This window comes from Macaca thibetana, chromosome 11, assembly GCF_024542745.1.
Source record: "Macaca thibetana thibetana isolate TM-01 chromosome 11, ASM2454274v1, whole genome shotgun sequence".
Taxonomy (NCBI): Eukaryota; Metazoa; Chordata; class Mammalia; order Primates; family Cercopithecidae; genus Macaca; species Macaca thibetana.
In genome coordinates this window covers 128,981,056-128,993,430 of record NC_065588.1, presented here as the reverse complement: position 1 = coordinate 128,993,430, position 12,375 = coordinate 128,981,056, and the positions used below count along the sequence as shown (strand labels likewise).

General features: G+C 53.9%; 1 protein-coding gene across 1 annotated transcript in view; it reads left to right on the top strand.

Moving 5' to 3' along the window:
* Nucleotides 1–11,424, top strand: part of POLE (DNA polymerase epsilon, catalytic subunit) — a 63,266-nt gene extending 51,842 nt beyond the window's left edge. Inside the window, exons 42-49 of the mRNA XM_050747791.1 lie at nucleotides 1,741–1,873; nucleotides 3,386–3,578; nucleotides 4,948–5,079; nucleotides 5,235–5,428; nucleotides 8,909–9,109; nucleotides 9,476–9,601; nucleotides 10,248–10,337; nucleotides 10,432–11,424. Coding sequence (XP_050603748.1) covers nucleotides 1,741–1,873; nucleotides 3,386–3,578; nucleotides 4,948–5,079; nucleotides 5,235–5,428; nucleotides 8,909–9,109; nucleotides 9,476–9,601; nucleotides 10,248–10,337; nucleotides 10,432–10,545 — 1,183 coding nt within the window. The 3' untranslated portion in view covers nucleotides 10,546–11,424. The remainder of the gene's footprint in view (nucleotides 1–1,740; nucleotides 1,874–3,385; nucleotides 3,579–4,947; nucleotides 5,080–5,234; nucleotides 5,429–8,908; nucleotides 9,110–9,475; nucleotides 9,602–10,247; nucleotides 10,338–10,431) is intronic.
* Nucleotides 11,425–12,375: the final 951 nt, after the last annotated feature.

Below are 12,375 nucleotides of genomic sequence, written 5' to 3'. Positions count from 1 at the left end.
CGTGCTGTAGCAGATCAGAGGCCACGCAGGTGTGCAGCTTGAGTGTTTTTTGTTTGTTTTTTTCCCCATGGGAGACACAGATTCAAGGTGCCCTGAATATGTGCACCCCATAAGTGTTGACGGGCAACCTTTCATAGACGTCCGTGTTGGCGAGTGGGAGTGGTGTGGTTCCCAGGTGCTCAGGTGTGCACTGCAGCTGTCAGAGCCTGGTGTTGTGCTTTTGACTTCCTGCCTTCCAGGCCATGTTCCTGAGGTTCCCTCGTGGGCCTTGCTGTGCTTCTGAAACACTCAGCACTATTTAAATCTAAATAGAAGACAAAGCAACAGAAAATCTCCACCAGCTCTTTTTGTTCAATTGATAGTAGGAAGCTCCCTCCCAGGTGCACTCACCCCGGGGATGAATGCAGCCATTTCTGAGTGCAGAGAGGACTTGCTCGTGGAGGCACAGAGTGTCTGCATGGGTCTGGTCTTTGCATGGTCACAGGGGCAGCATCTGGGGGTGCTGCAGAAAAGACTGACACTGAATTGAGAATAGGTCACTGAGAAGTAGGAAGGTAGAGCTTATAAGACTTTCATTCCTAATCAAACCATATGCAATGGATTAATCTCAAACCCAAAACTACCGTTGTCCTCCTGCTGACCCACTGTGGCCCCTTATGTCTATCCAAGATGAGCCTTGATGGTCAGTGGTCACGCTGTGTGCCTGGGAGAGCTGGCTTGGGCTAGAATTGTATTTCAGAGCATGGCTGAGATGATGGGAAGGATGTGCCTCTCCCCACACTGGCCATGGGCAGCTCCAGGGGTGCCCTGTACCTGAGGAGGCCGGGGTTGCTCATGTCAGGAAACAGGCTGCCATTCTCCCTTAGCGCAGAGAGCAGAGTTAGGGAGAACATAAAATTCTCCTGCAGGAGGTGCAGTGTGGGCTACTCAGCTGCGTTTTAAAACTGTGATTTAGGATGTTCCTCCTTCCTTCCTCTCTTTCTTTGTTTATTCTTCCCTTTTTTTTGGTTTTTGTTTTGTTTTTTTTAAGAGATGGGGTCTTGCTCTGTCACCCAGGCTAGAGTGCAGTGGTGCAATAGTGGCTCACTGCAGCCTCAGCCTCTGGCCTCAAGCTATCTGCCCACCTCAGCCCACTGAGTAGATGGGACTAGAGGTGCATGCCAGCATGCCCAGCCAATTTTTGCATTTTTTTATAGAGACAGGGTTTTGCCACGTTGCCTGGATGGTCTTGAACGCCTGAGCTCAGGCGATCCTCCTGCCTCAGCCTCTCAAAGTGCTAGAATTACAGGCATGAGCCACTGTGCCTGGCCGGTTCTTTTTTTTTTTTCTTAAATGGATCTAACTTGCAGAGGAGTGGGTCAGCCCTAGTGAGGCTTAACTGAGGAGTGACAAGGATGACGATAGCTTAGAAGAGCTTGGCAGTGGGAAGCACTGTGGTTGGTTACCTGAAGCTGCAGGTCACCTGAGGCCGGGAGCAGAGGCAGAACGCCTTATGGGCTGTCCCCAGCACAAGGAGGCACCCAGCTCTCTGTGGTGCCAGCTCCCAGGGGCCTGGTGGACCTCCTTAGTTTTACATTTACCGCGTTTCCCTAGGAAGCCTGAGGAACGATGTGATCTGAATGAACTTTCAGATTCAATGTTAAGTAAGTGGAAGGTACAGATAGATACAAGAGGAAAAAAAGGAAAGTTGAGAACAAGGTCGATTTCATTTAAACAGTGTCTTCAATGCTTCCTCTACAGCATCCATGCTAAGGAGATCTTCCATTCTTTGACAATTTCTTTTTCTCGATGCTGGGAATTTCTTCTGTGGATGGATCCATCTAATTATGGCGGAATCAAAGGAAAAGTTTCATCTCGTGTTCACCATGGACTGGTAAGAGAGCTGCAGTGTGGCACGAGCCAGCTTTAGGGGCCGCGTTCCTTCCTGCAGCAAGTGCTGAGTGCTCAGGGCCCCGGCAGGCCTGGCTGTGTGGCAGCAGACACTGCAACCGCATCCTGCCCTCATGAACATGGGGAGGGACCATGTGCAGACAAGCACATCATTGTGGAGTGTGGCGTCGGCCCTGGTGAGGGCAGGGCTTGCCATGGGCCACAGGGAGGTGGAGGCCTGTGAGGTGGTGACAAGGAATCCCAGAGCTGATGAAGCGCGCTGGAGTCGTGCGTGCATAAGGCGCCTCCAGTGTGTGGACACCAGGGAGGCAAAGCACAGGTCACTGGAGCAGTGATTGCAGATGCAGGCAGAGAGCTGGCAGGGCCAGGCAACTTGGGCATGGCAGGGCAGGGCCTCAGCTTTCGTGGGGATGGGAGGTTCTGTGTGGGCGATGTTGGAGCTTTCTTGGCCCCATGCGGATAACCCACCATCGGAGGGCACAGGCAGGTAAAGCCAGTTAGTGCCCATGCCAGGGAGATGCTGGGCAGCGAGGTTGGTGAGAATGGCCTGGGTGGGCTTTGAAGTGGAGCCAAGGGACCAGTGGATCGGATGTGGGCAAATGCCCAGGTGTGGGCCAGGCTGTGGGTGAGTGGAGGTGGCTGTCAGGAGCAGTGTGGGGAAGGGGTCATGTCTGGTTGGGACTCATGGCGTTTGCAAGGTTGAGACGTGGGTGGTTAGCTGGTGCAGGAGTGGCCAGAGAGTGGCTGGGTGTGTTGAGAGGAGGCCTGTGTCCTCCACGGGGATCCTTACAGAGGACTGAGAGGAAGCTGTGGGTATAGGGGCCAGGGGCTCAGATGTCACAGGGAAAGCCCTTCTCTAAGGAGGCAGACACTTCTGAGAGCTGGCAGGATGAAGCCAAGGCTGCCCAGGATACCTGGATGGGAGCAATTCCGGTTGGAGTTGGGGGACAAACCCTGATTAAAGGGATTCAGAAGAAAATGGGAGGGTAGAAACGCAGGTGGTATAGACAGCTCTCAGGAGGGGATCAGCGTATGGTCAGGGCAGGTGGCAGTGGGTGTCAGTGTCTACACAGACGTGGCCGGGACAGTGCCGTGGCATGAACGCAGGCTGCGCAGGAGGCTGGTCTGTGATGGGGTCGTGCCATCCCAGGAGATTCATGGACTCAGAGGAATGAACAGTCACTGGGAATCTCTGACTGGTTCTTTCGTCCTTGAGGGGTGAAAGTTCAATAATTAAAGTGAACCCTGAAAGTGCAGAGTGAAGCTCGCAGTCCCAGGTCACGAGCACTTCTGTGCGCCAGGCACTTCCCACAAAGCGCTCTGTACTGGGAGCCACCCTGCGGGATTCACACAGGCTCCCGGAGACAGTGACTATGGGGAAGGCCTCTAGTCAAATGGGGCAGATGGACACAGGTTGGAGGAGCCTTCTCTGTGGCATCCTACCCCTCTACGCGGCCGCGATGGTACAAACACAGCCGCCTTGCCTCTGTTACAGCAAGACTCACAGAAAGTGCAGGGAGCAGAGGATGAGCAGGAAAATGAGGACAATGAGGAGGAAAGAAATGGGGAGGAGGAGGAAGATGCGGAGGAATCCAGCGTGGAAGATTCACTGGAAAACAACTGGAACATTTTGCAGTTTTTGCCACAGGCAGCCTCCTGCCAGAGCTACTTCCTCATGATTGTTTCAGGTGAGCCCAGAGCCCAGGACTGCGCAGCCTCCACCAGAGGGACTCAGGGTTAGTAGATGTGGCTCCTGTGCCATGGTATCGCAAGAAGGGAGACAGTGGAAAAATTGGATCGGGCGGAGCGTGCCCAGCAGTTGGGACTTTGTGAGCCAAGGAGCCTCCTCTCCCGGCTCCCGGCATGTTCCACTGGAGGACCCAGAGAGGGGTGGCTGTCTTCCCTCCAGCCCTCGCTCTCTCAGGAAACTCCATGGGGAGCGGCTGCCCCTGGCCGTGTCATTGAGGGGTTTGTAGCTCTGCTCCTGCCGTCTGATTCAGTAACTCAGTCATATACATTCCCAGGGAACACTGGTGTGGGTGCATGTGCAGTAGCTGAAGATAAACCCCTGGGTCAGGTCAGCTGCCCCCTGGCTGGTCTGTGAGGCCTAACTTTCTGGTGGGGAAGTTCTTGTGCCTTGGTTTGGGTCTGTAGGCTTAGAGTTTGCAAATCAAGCTGTGCAGGTTAGTGTGCAGACGAAGCTTATCGAGGAAGCACTGTTTGTAGTTCAGAGCCCGAAGTTAAAGAACCCTCTCAGTTACAACAGCAAGTTGTGCTGTGCACACACAGGCGGATGCAGTCACAGAGGCCTTCATTGATGATCATTTTATATTTTATATTTTTGTCTACTTGTCCTTGAGTCTTTAACTTTCTCAGTTCTCTCTTGCAACTTTCTAAGTCTCTTGAAAAGTTCTGGGTCGGCCGCTCGCAGTGGCTCACGCCTGTAATCCCAACACTGAGAGGCTGAGGCGGGTGGATCACGTGAGGTCAAGAGTTTGAGACCAGCCTGGCTAACATGGTGAAACCCCATCTCTACTAAAAATACAAAAAGTACCCGGGTGTGGTGGCGCACACCTGTAATCCCAGCTATTTAGGAAGCTGAGGCAGTAGAATCGCTTGAACCCAGGAGGCGAAGGTTGCGGTGAGCTGAGATTGTGCCATCGCACTCCAGTCTGGGCAACAAGAGTGAAACTCTGTCTCAAAAAAAAAAAAAAAAAAAGGTAAGTGCCGGTGCCAGGCCCGGAGGAGTTTTTGGAGAAGCCTGCTGACGCCAGAGGCCCTGTTTTTCACATGCTACCCAGTGGGAGGGTTCGTGTGCATGGCCTCATTTATACAGTTTTCTGCTGATAATGAACTCGAGTGTCAGCTAGTGTTCCTTCTCATTTCCACTTCTCATCTAATTGACTTTTAGCTCATCTAAAGGCCGCAAATAAAATTATTAACAATGACATTTTAGCCTTATCTGTGAGGCAATCTGACCAGTCATGGGTCCCCTCAGATTCTAGGGTGTTCGCAACAGCCCGACTCAGGGCCGGTGGTGTATGTGCCTCTCCACAGCGTACATTGTGGCCGTGTACCACTGCATGAAGGACGGGCTGAGGCGCAGTGCTCCAGGGAGTACCCCCGTGAGGAGGAGGGGGGCCAGCCAGCTCTCCCAGGAGGCCGAGGGGGCGGCTGGAGCCCTTCCCGGTGAGCAGTCTTTTGTCTCTCGAGGCCACTGCCTTGTGCCAGTTACCTAACCCCTCTGTGTGCCTTGGGTGGTCCCCGGTGCCAGTCCCCCAGGTGGGAGGTCCCCGGTGCCAGACGGGTCCCAGATCCCTCCCTCAGCATCGTCATACTTCCAGGAATGATCACCTTCTCTCAGGATTATGTCGCAAATGAACTCACTCAGAGCTTCTTCACCATCACTCAGAAGATTCAGAAGAAAGTCACAGGCTCTCGGAACTCCACTGAGCTCTCAGAGATGTTTCCTGTCCTCCCTGGTTCCCACTTGCTGCTCAATAACCCTGCTCTGGAGTTCATCAAATACGTGTGCAAGGTGAGGGTGCCAGTGTGCTTGTGAGGAGAGGACACCAACATACATGCGTAAGGCAAGAATGTTAATGTGTGCAAGGTGAGGCTGTAACGTGCACCATGAACGTGCTAGAGTATGTGTGCAAGATAAGGACACCGACATACCTGTGCATGGGAAGGATGTTAATGAATGCAGGATGAGGCTTCCACGTGTGCAAGGGGGAGGTACCTACCCGGGTAGGGTCAGGGTGCCAGTGTGTGCAAGGTGAGGAGCAGGTGTAAGTTACTTGTTCATTCCACCAACATTTATCATGTCCCTGTCACATGCAGCCACAGTTGAGGCTTCTGTGCTCAGGTGTGAGCAAGACAGGAAAGGCCCTGCCTCATGGGGCCTGCCTGCTGCCAGCTGACCCGAGAAGGGAGAGGGCCATTCAGAGGCGCAGGTGCTGTGGGGACAGAGCCTGTAAGGGACGCTGGGACCAGGTGCAGGAAGAGGGAGGATGCAGAGGCCCTGGGGGATGAGCTTGGTGTGTTGGTGAAGGCACAGCCGAGCACCCAGTACCACCGGCTGGGAGGATGGGTCACCGGAGACCAGTAGGCTGGATCAGGACCCAGAGCTGATGAGATGAGAGCTTGCTCGGATGCTGAGGCCTTTCTGGGAAAGGCAGGCTGAGTCCAAGAGGGATAATATTACCAGATAACGACCACGGGTGTCAGCCCTTAAAGAGCAGAGCGCTTCACTGCCCATTTTCTCACTTAGCCTTCCCAGCAAACTGCATCTCACACACGGCTAAGGTTACGCTGGAGATCACGTGATGGCCTCAAGGTCTAGTTGTGGTGAAGAAGTGTTTTTAGCTCACCATTTTAATTCCTTTGTTGACTTTTACATGCTTTAAATTCATTTTTATTGAGGTGTAATTTACATACGGTAAAATGTACTCTGTGGCGTGCAGTTGTGTGATTTTTCCTAGGTGAATGGAATTGCGCCACCATCAGCAGGATACAGGATAGTCACCACCCGACATTTCCCACGCTGCCCTCCTCACCTGACACCCCTTTAGCCACTAGTGTGTCCTCCATCCCTATGTTTGTTTTCTCTTCCAGAGCGTCCCATAAGTAGAGACATACTGTGCAGCATTTTGGATCTGGCTTCTTAGCAAAGCACACTTGCAGTTGGTTCATCCACGCTCTCGTGTGTATCAGAACCCCTTCCTTTCTGTTGCGAGTCGTGTCCGTTGTGTGGGGAACCACAGCTTGCTTTTCATTCACTGGTGGAAGGACATTTGCGTTGCTTCCACTTTGGGGTGATGAATAACAAAGCTGCTGTAAACATTCTGTAGGTGGAGGTTTTTGTGTGAACGTAAATTTCAGTTCTCTGAGGTTAAAAACCCAGGAGGGGCATTGCTGGGTCATTTTTTAAGTGTTTGTTTAACTTGATAAGAAACTGCCAAACTCTTTTCTGACCGTCTCAGGGTCTCATCAGCAGTGTGTGGCAAGAGTTGCAGTCCACATCCTCACCAGGACTTGGTATTATTGCATTTTTGAATTGCAGTGATTCCAGTAGGTGTGTAGTGGTATCACATTGTGTTTCTGATTTGCATTTCCCTGGCATCTAATAATGTGGGGCTTTTTTTTTTAGATGCAGATTCACTCTCATTGCCCAGGCTGGGGTGCAATGGCACGATCTCAGCTCACTGCAGCCTCCGCCTCCAGGTTAGCTGGGACTACAGGCGCCTGCCACTACAGCCCACCAATTTTTTGTATTTTTAGTAGAGATGGGGTTTCACCACGTTGGCCAAGCTGGTCTCGAACTCCTGACCTCAAGTGATCCACCTGCTTCGGCCTCCCAAAGTGCTGGGATTACAGGCGTGAGCCACCGCGCCCGGCTGTGGGGCATTTTTTAATGGGCCTCCTTGCTGTCCCCGTGTCTGTCCTCTTTGGTGAAGTTCAAGGTTTTACATTTGTCTGATCCATTTGAGTTAATTTTTATGCAGTGTGCATGAGGTAGACCCAAGTCCATCTTTCTGCATAGGATATCTGATTGCAGGCGTATCCTGTCTTCTTGTGCTTCAAAGCAGTTATGTGTATTTTACAAATGGAAGGTTTGTGGGAATCGTGTTGAGCAAGTCTCATCTTTCCAACAGCATGTGCCCACTGTGTCTGTGTCAGACTTTTCCACTATTATTATATCAGCCATGATAGCCTTTGATGCTTCTTTTTTTTTTTTTTTTTTTTGAGACGGAGTCTGGCTCTGTCGCCCGGGCTGGAGTGCAGTGGCCGGATCTCAGCTCACTGCAAGCTCCGCCCCCCGGGTTCACGCCATTCTCCTGCCTCAGCCTCCCGAGTAGCTGGGACTACAGGCGCTCGCCGCCTCGTCCGGCTAGTTTTTTGTATTTTTTAGTAGAGACGGGGTTTCACCGTGTTAGCCAGGATGGTCTCGATCTCCTGACCTCGTGATCCGCCCGTCTCGGCCTCCCAAAGTGCTGGGATTACAGGCTTGAGCCACCACGCCCGGCCCCACCTAGGTTTTTTTTTTTTTTGAGATGGAGTCTCACTCTGTCACTCAGACTAGAGTGCAGTGGTGCGATCTCAGCTCACTGCAACCTCCACCTCCTGGGTTCAAGCGAATCCCTGCCTCAGCCTCCCAGGTAGCTGGGATTACAGGTGCGCCCGCCACCACGCCCAGCTAATTTTTGTACTTTTAGTAGAAGTGGGGTTTCACTGTGTTGGCCAGGATGGTCTTGAACTCCTGCCCTCAGGTCATCCACCTGCCTTGGCCTCCCAAAGTGCTGGGATTACAGGCGTGAGCCACCACAAATCACATAACTTTTATATGTACTGAGAAAACAAGCGTGAGTCAAAAATCACGTAACTTTTATATGCACTAAAAAACCAAAATATTTGTGTGATTTGCTTTATTGTGATATTTGTCTGTTGAGGTGGTACGAAACCAAACTTGCAGTATCTCCAAGATATGCTTGTATTCCAGAACCATTTGTTGAAAAGACTATTCTTTTTCTATTGAATCATCTTTGTACCTTTTTCCATAACTTAATGAACTTATCTGTGTGGGTCTATTTCTGGATTATGTATTCTTTTTTTCTATCTCGGGTTCAATTTGCTAATATTTTGTTGAGCATTTTTGTGTCTATGCTCAGTTATTGGTCTGTAGTTCCTTTGTATGGTCTTTGGTTATAGTATCAGGGTGATGCTGGCCTCATAGAGTAGGTTGGGTGCTCTCCCTCTTCAGTGTTTTGAAAGATATCGTGTAGAATCAGCAGCATTTCTTCCTTAAATGTTTAGTAAATTCCCCGGGGAAGCCTGTCCTCACTGATGGAAAACTGCCAGTGTAGAGAAGTCGGCTCTCTGAGGCTTCTACAGGGACTAAGGCAGGGAGGAAAGGACACCAGGAAACTGTAGCCTAAGGTCCAGAGGGTTCTGGCCCAGACAGAGCAGCAGGGAGGCCCCGGGAGCTCCTTCCCGATGTGGGCTGTGGTCTCTGCAGGTGCTGTCCCTGGACACCAACATCACAAACCAGGTGAATAAGCTGAACCGAGACCTGCTTCGCCTGGTGGATGTCGGCGAGTTCTCCGAGGAGGCCCAGTTCCGAGACCCCTGCCGGTCCTACGTGCTTCCTGAGGTCATCTGCCGCAGCTGTAACTTCTGCCGCGACCTGGACCTGTGTAAAGACTCTTCCTTCTCAGAGGTGCGGCTGAGCCCCAGTGGGGCTTTCACATCTGAGGGGCTTTCACATCTGAGGGGCTTTCACATCTGAGGGCACTGCAGTGTCTTGGGGCTTCTGCAGCCCCAGCTCTGTAGGTCACACCTGCTGCCGCTCTGACTCACACGGATTGGCAACAGGCCCCTTCCCAGGCCTCCCCATACCACGTTCGGAATGTTGTCCTAGGAAGGGCTCAAGCGTAGGTGGGAGGCCGGAGCGCGCGCAGCTGCACTCAGGAGACTCGCCCCTCAGCAGGCGCTTCTTACAGCCCCTTCCTCTCCTGAGATCCTGCGCAGGGCACTGTGGTCTGGAGGCTGGGCCGGTGACCTCTTGCACTCTTGCTTTGCCTAGGATGGGGCGGTCCTGCCTCAGTGGCTCTGCTCCAATTGTCAGGCGCCCTACGACTCCTCTGTCATCGAGATGACTCTGGTGGAAGTGCTGCAGAAGAAGCTGATGGCCTTCACTCTGCAGGACCTGGTGAGCGGTGCCTGCCGCCCACCCGTGTGCCCTGGAGTCCGCAGAGGGGTTTCTGTGCACTCCTGGGAGCCGGGGTGTGTGCAGGTCCTGAGGCACGCCCTGGTGTCCTCCAAAGGGCCTGCCCTGCAGACCAGTCCATTCCTGAGCCCAATGGACTATTCTGTCTACACTGGTTGAGCACCTGCCTTGGGTCAAGAGCTGGCCTTGTGGGTGCTTTGTTCTAGCGGAAGGAGGCAGACGTTCCCAAGTGTGAAGAGAAGGAAAGGAGGAAGAGGGAGTTGCGCAGCTCGGCCACAGGAGGGCCTTGCTGAGGGGCATCTGAGCAGAGGCTGGGGGACGCACCAAGCTGCCGTGTGGTGGCACACGGCGTCCAGGCCTGCAGGATGGAGTGAGCAGGGCCTGGAGGGGGCCTCAGGACTGGGCATCTGGGATGGGACACCCACAGTGAGGGTGGGCATAGGGAAGGCGCTGGCAGGGTGGGATGAGGTCGTGCATTTTACTCATAACTGAGGGGCTGGCTGTGCACAGCACGGGCTCAAGGCTTACTGATGGGCCCACGAATGTGTCTTGCGAGCCTGTGAAGAAGCAGCAGGCAGGTCTGGCCGGGGCGGGAGGGCCAGCGCCCATCGGGGTTGCTCCCTTTCAGATCTGCCTGAAGTGCCGAGGGGTGAAGGAGACCAGCATGCCTGTGTATTGCAGCTGCGCAGGGGACTTCGCCCTCACCATCCACACCCAGGTGGGCTTTCCTTCATCTGCCTCGGTTCAGCCTGGCCTCCTTGGCCTCCTCTCTGAGTGGACTGGGGTCTCACTGTGCCTGTTTATTCCTGCAGGTCTTCATGGAACAGATCGGAATCTTCCGGAACATTGCCCAGCACTACGGCATGTCGTACCTCCTGGAAACCCTGGAGTGGCTGCTGCAGAAGAACCCACAGCGGGGCCGTTAGCCAGCCCCGGGCCCTGGGCGCCTCTGCGTCCGTGCCAGGCCTCCTGATGCCAAGGCCACATCCCCGTGCTTTCAGTGACCAGACCACTGACCACCCTGACTGTCCAAACTTGTGACCCCACGCCAGGGAACGGGGAGGAAACCAAAGAAAACCATTTTCAGGGAGCTCAGACATCACAGGAGGGAGTGGGAGCAGGGCGGGTGCCCTGGCCACTGTTTCTTATGCAGTGAATGCTTTTCCAGGCCTCTGTTGCTTCCTGCACCACACCTGGTGGGGTGGGAGAGTCCTGTAGGTGCCCCCAGTTCTTTGTCCTGCCTCCCAGAGGGAGGAAAAGCCCCTGGGGGCTTCTGGCTCCCTGAGATTGGGCTCTGAGACGAGATGGGTTCCCAAGGCCTTGGTGGGGCTGGAGTCTCACCTGTTTGCATGGAGAAATGGGCTGGCCCCACAGCCTCACAGGAGCAGTTTGTGGGCTGGTTTCCCCGGAATCCGGACCCTAACCTGTGGGAATCTGGATTTTGACTTGTTGAGCCCTGCTCATTTGGAGCCAGGTCTAGAGGGAACCCCCCATCAGCCTCAGGAAAACAAGACTTCTGTGCACCTCGCTTCCGGCTCACCACAGCCCTTGTCCTTCACCTCCACACAGGACCGGCTGGAAGCAGAAAGAAGAAAGGCCAATTCACAGGGCACCAAACAAGTATGAAATGTAAATAGGAATTCAGACACCCCAGGCGAGAGCCTCACAGGAGGGAGGGGCCCCACGGGCTCCTCAGGAGGCTCACATCTTTGGCCCAGAGCCAGCCTTAGTTTGTCCCTGTCATCTACTGTCCGAGGCCATCGCTGCTACACTTTGTTTTTATTTGCATTTCATACTGAAATTTCTCTAGGTTGTCACTGTGTGTTTGTGCAGGGCGCCTCAGATGAGGGGACTGGGTACCACTGGGTATGTGTTTGGCCCTTGGATGCTGCTCGGGCCGCCTGCCTGGAGAAACCTGATGCCTGCTCAGATGGAGGAGTGCTGAGGCCTCCAGAGTGGAGATCAAATCAAATTAGGGCAAGCAGGGGAGGAGGGAGGCTGGCTGACTGGGCTTCATTCCTGGAAGCAAATCTGGAGAACCCTCAGGGGAGTGAGGGGGACCGGGACAGCCAGCCATCCCTCAGGAAGACCACCTAGCAAGACCAGGGGTCGCCCGGTGCAGCCACGGGTGCCGGCCAGCCTGGGTTTACTCTGAGGCAGCTGGGGCTGGCGGCATTTGAGCAGTGGTGGAGGGGTCAGAAATGGGAAGCTCTGGCCCTGGTTCCCAAGCAGCGGCTCAACCAGAAGAGCCAGTTTCTCCAAAAATGAGCTGGATATTTGTGAGCCACACAGCATGTGCAGGCTGTGGGGTGACCTGAGGCCGGTGCCCCAGGCCGGGAGGCCACAGTCAAGGGAAATGGGGCCCATGAGAAGATGTATTCTCACCACCTGAACACAGCGCTGGGGTGAGGACTCCAAACTCAGGCTTTGAGGTCCGACCAGGGCCGTCTTCCCCGCCCTTCTCTGCCCTTTGACCTTTGGGAGTAGTGTTGCTCTCCTGAGACTGGATTTCCCTTCAGAGTCAGGATGCCATCCGCCACTGGCACAGGCGACTTCATGATGCTCAGTTCTGGGCTCCTCCCCCCACCTGGTGGGCACCAGTCTAGCCACTGCAGCATCTAAGGATGCAGTAACCAGATTACCCACAAGCCCTGATCCAGTTAGTGCTGCTCCCAGGCTGGTGTCCGTCCACCCCGGCCTGGCCTGACTTCCCATTGGCATTCCTGCCCCCACCCATGGAGTAGGAATGAACACTG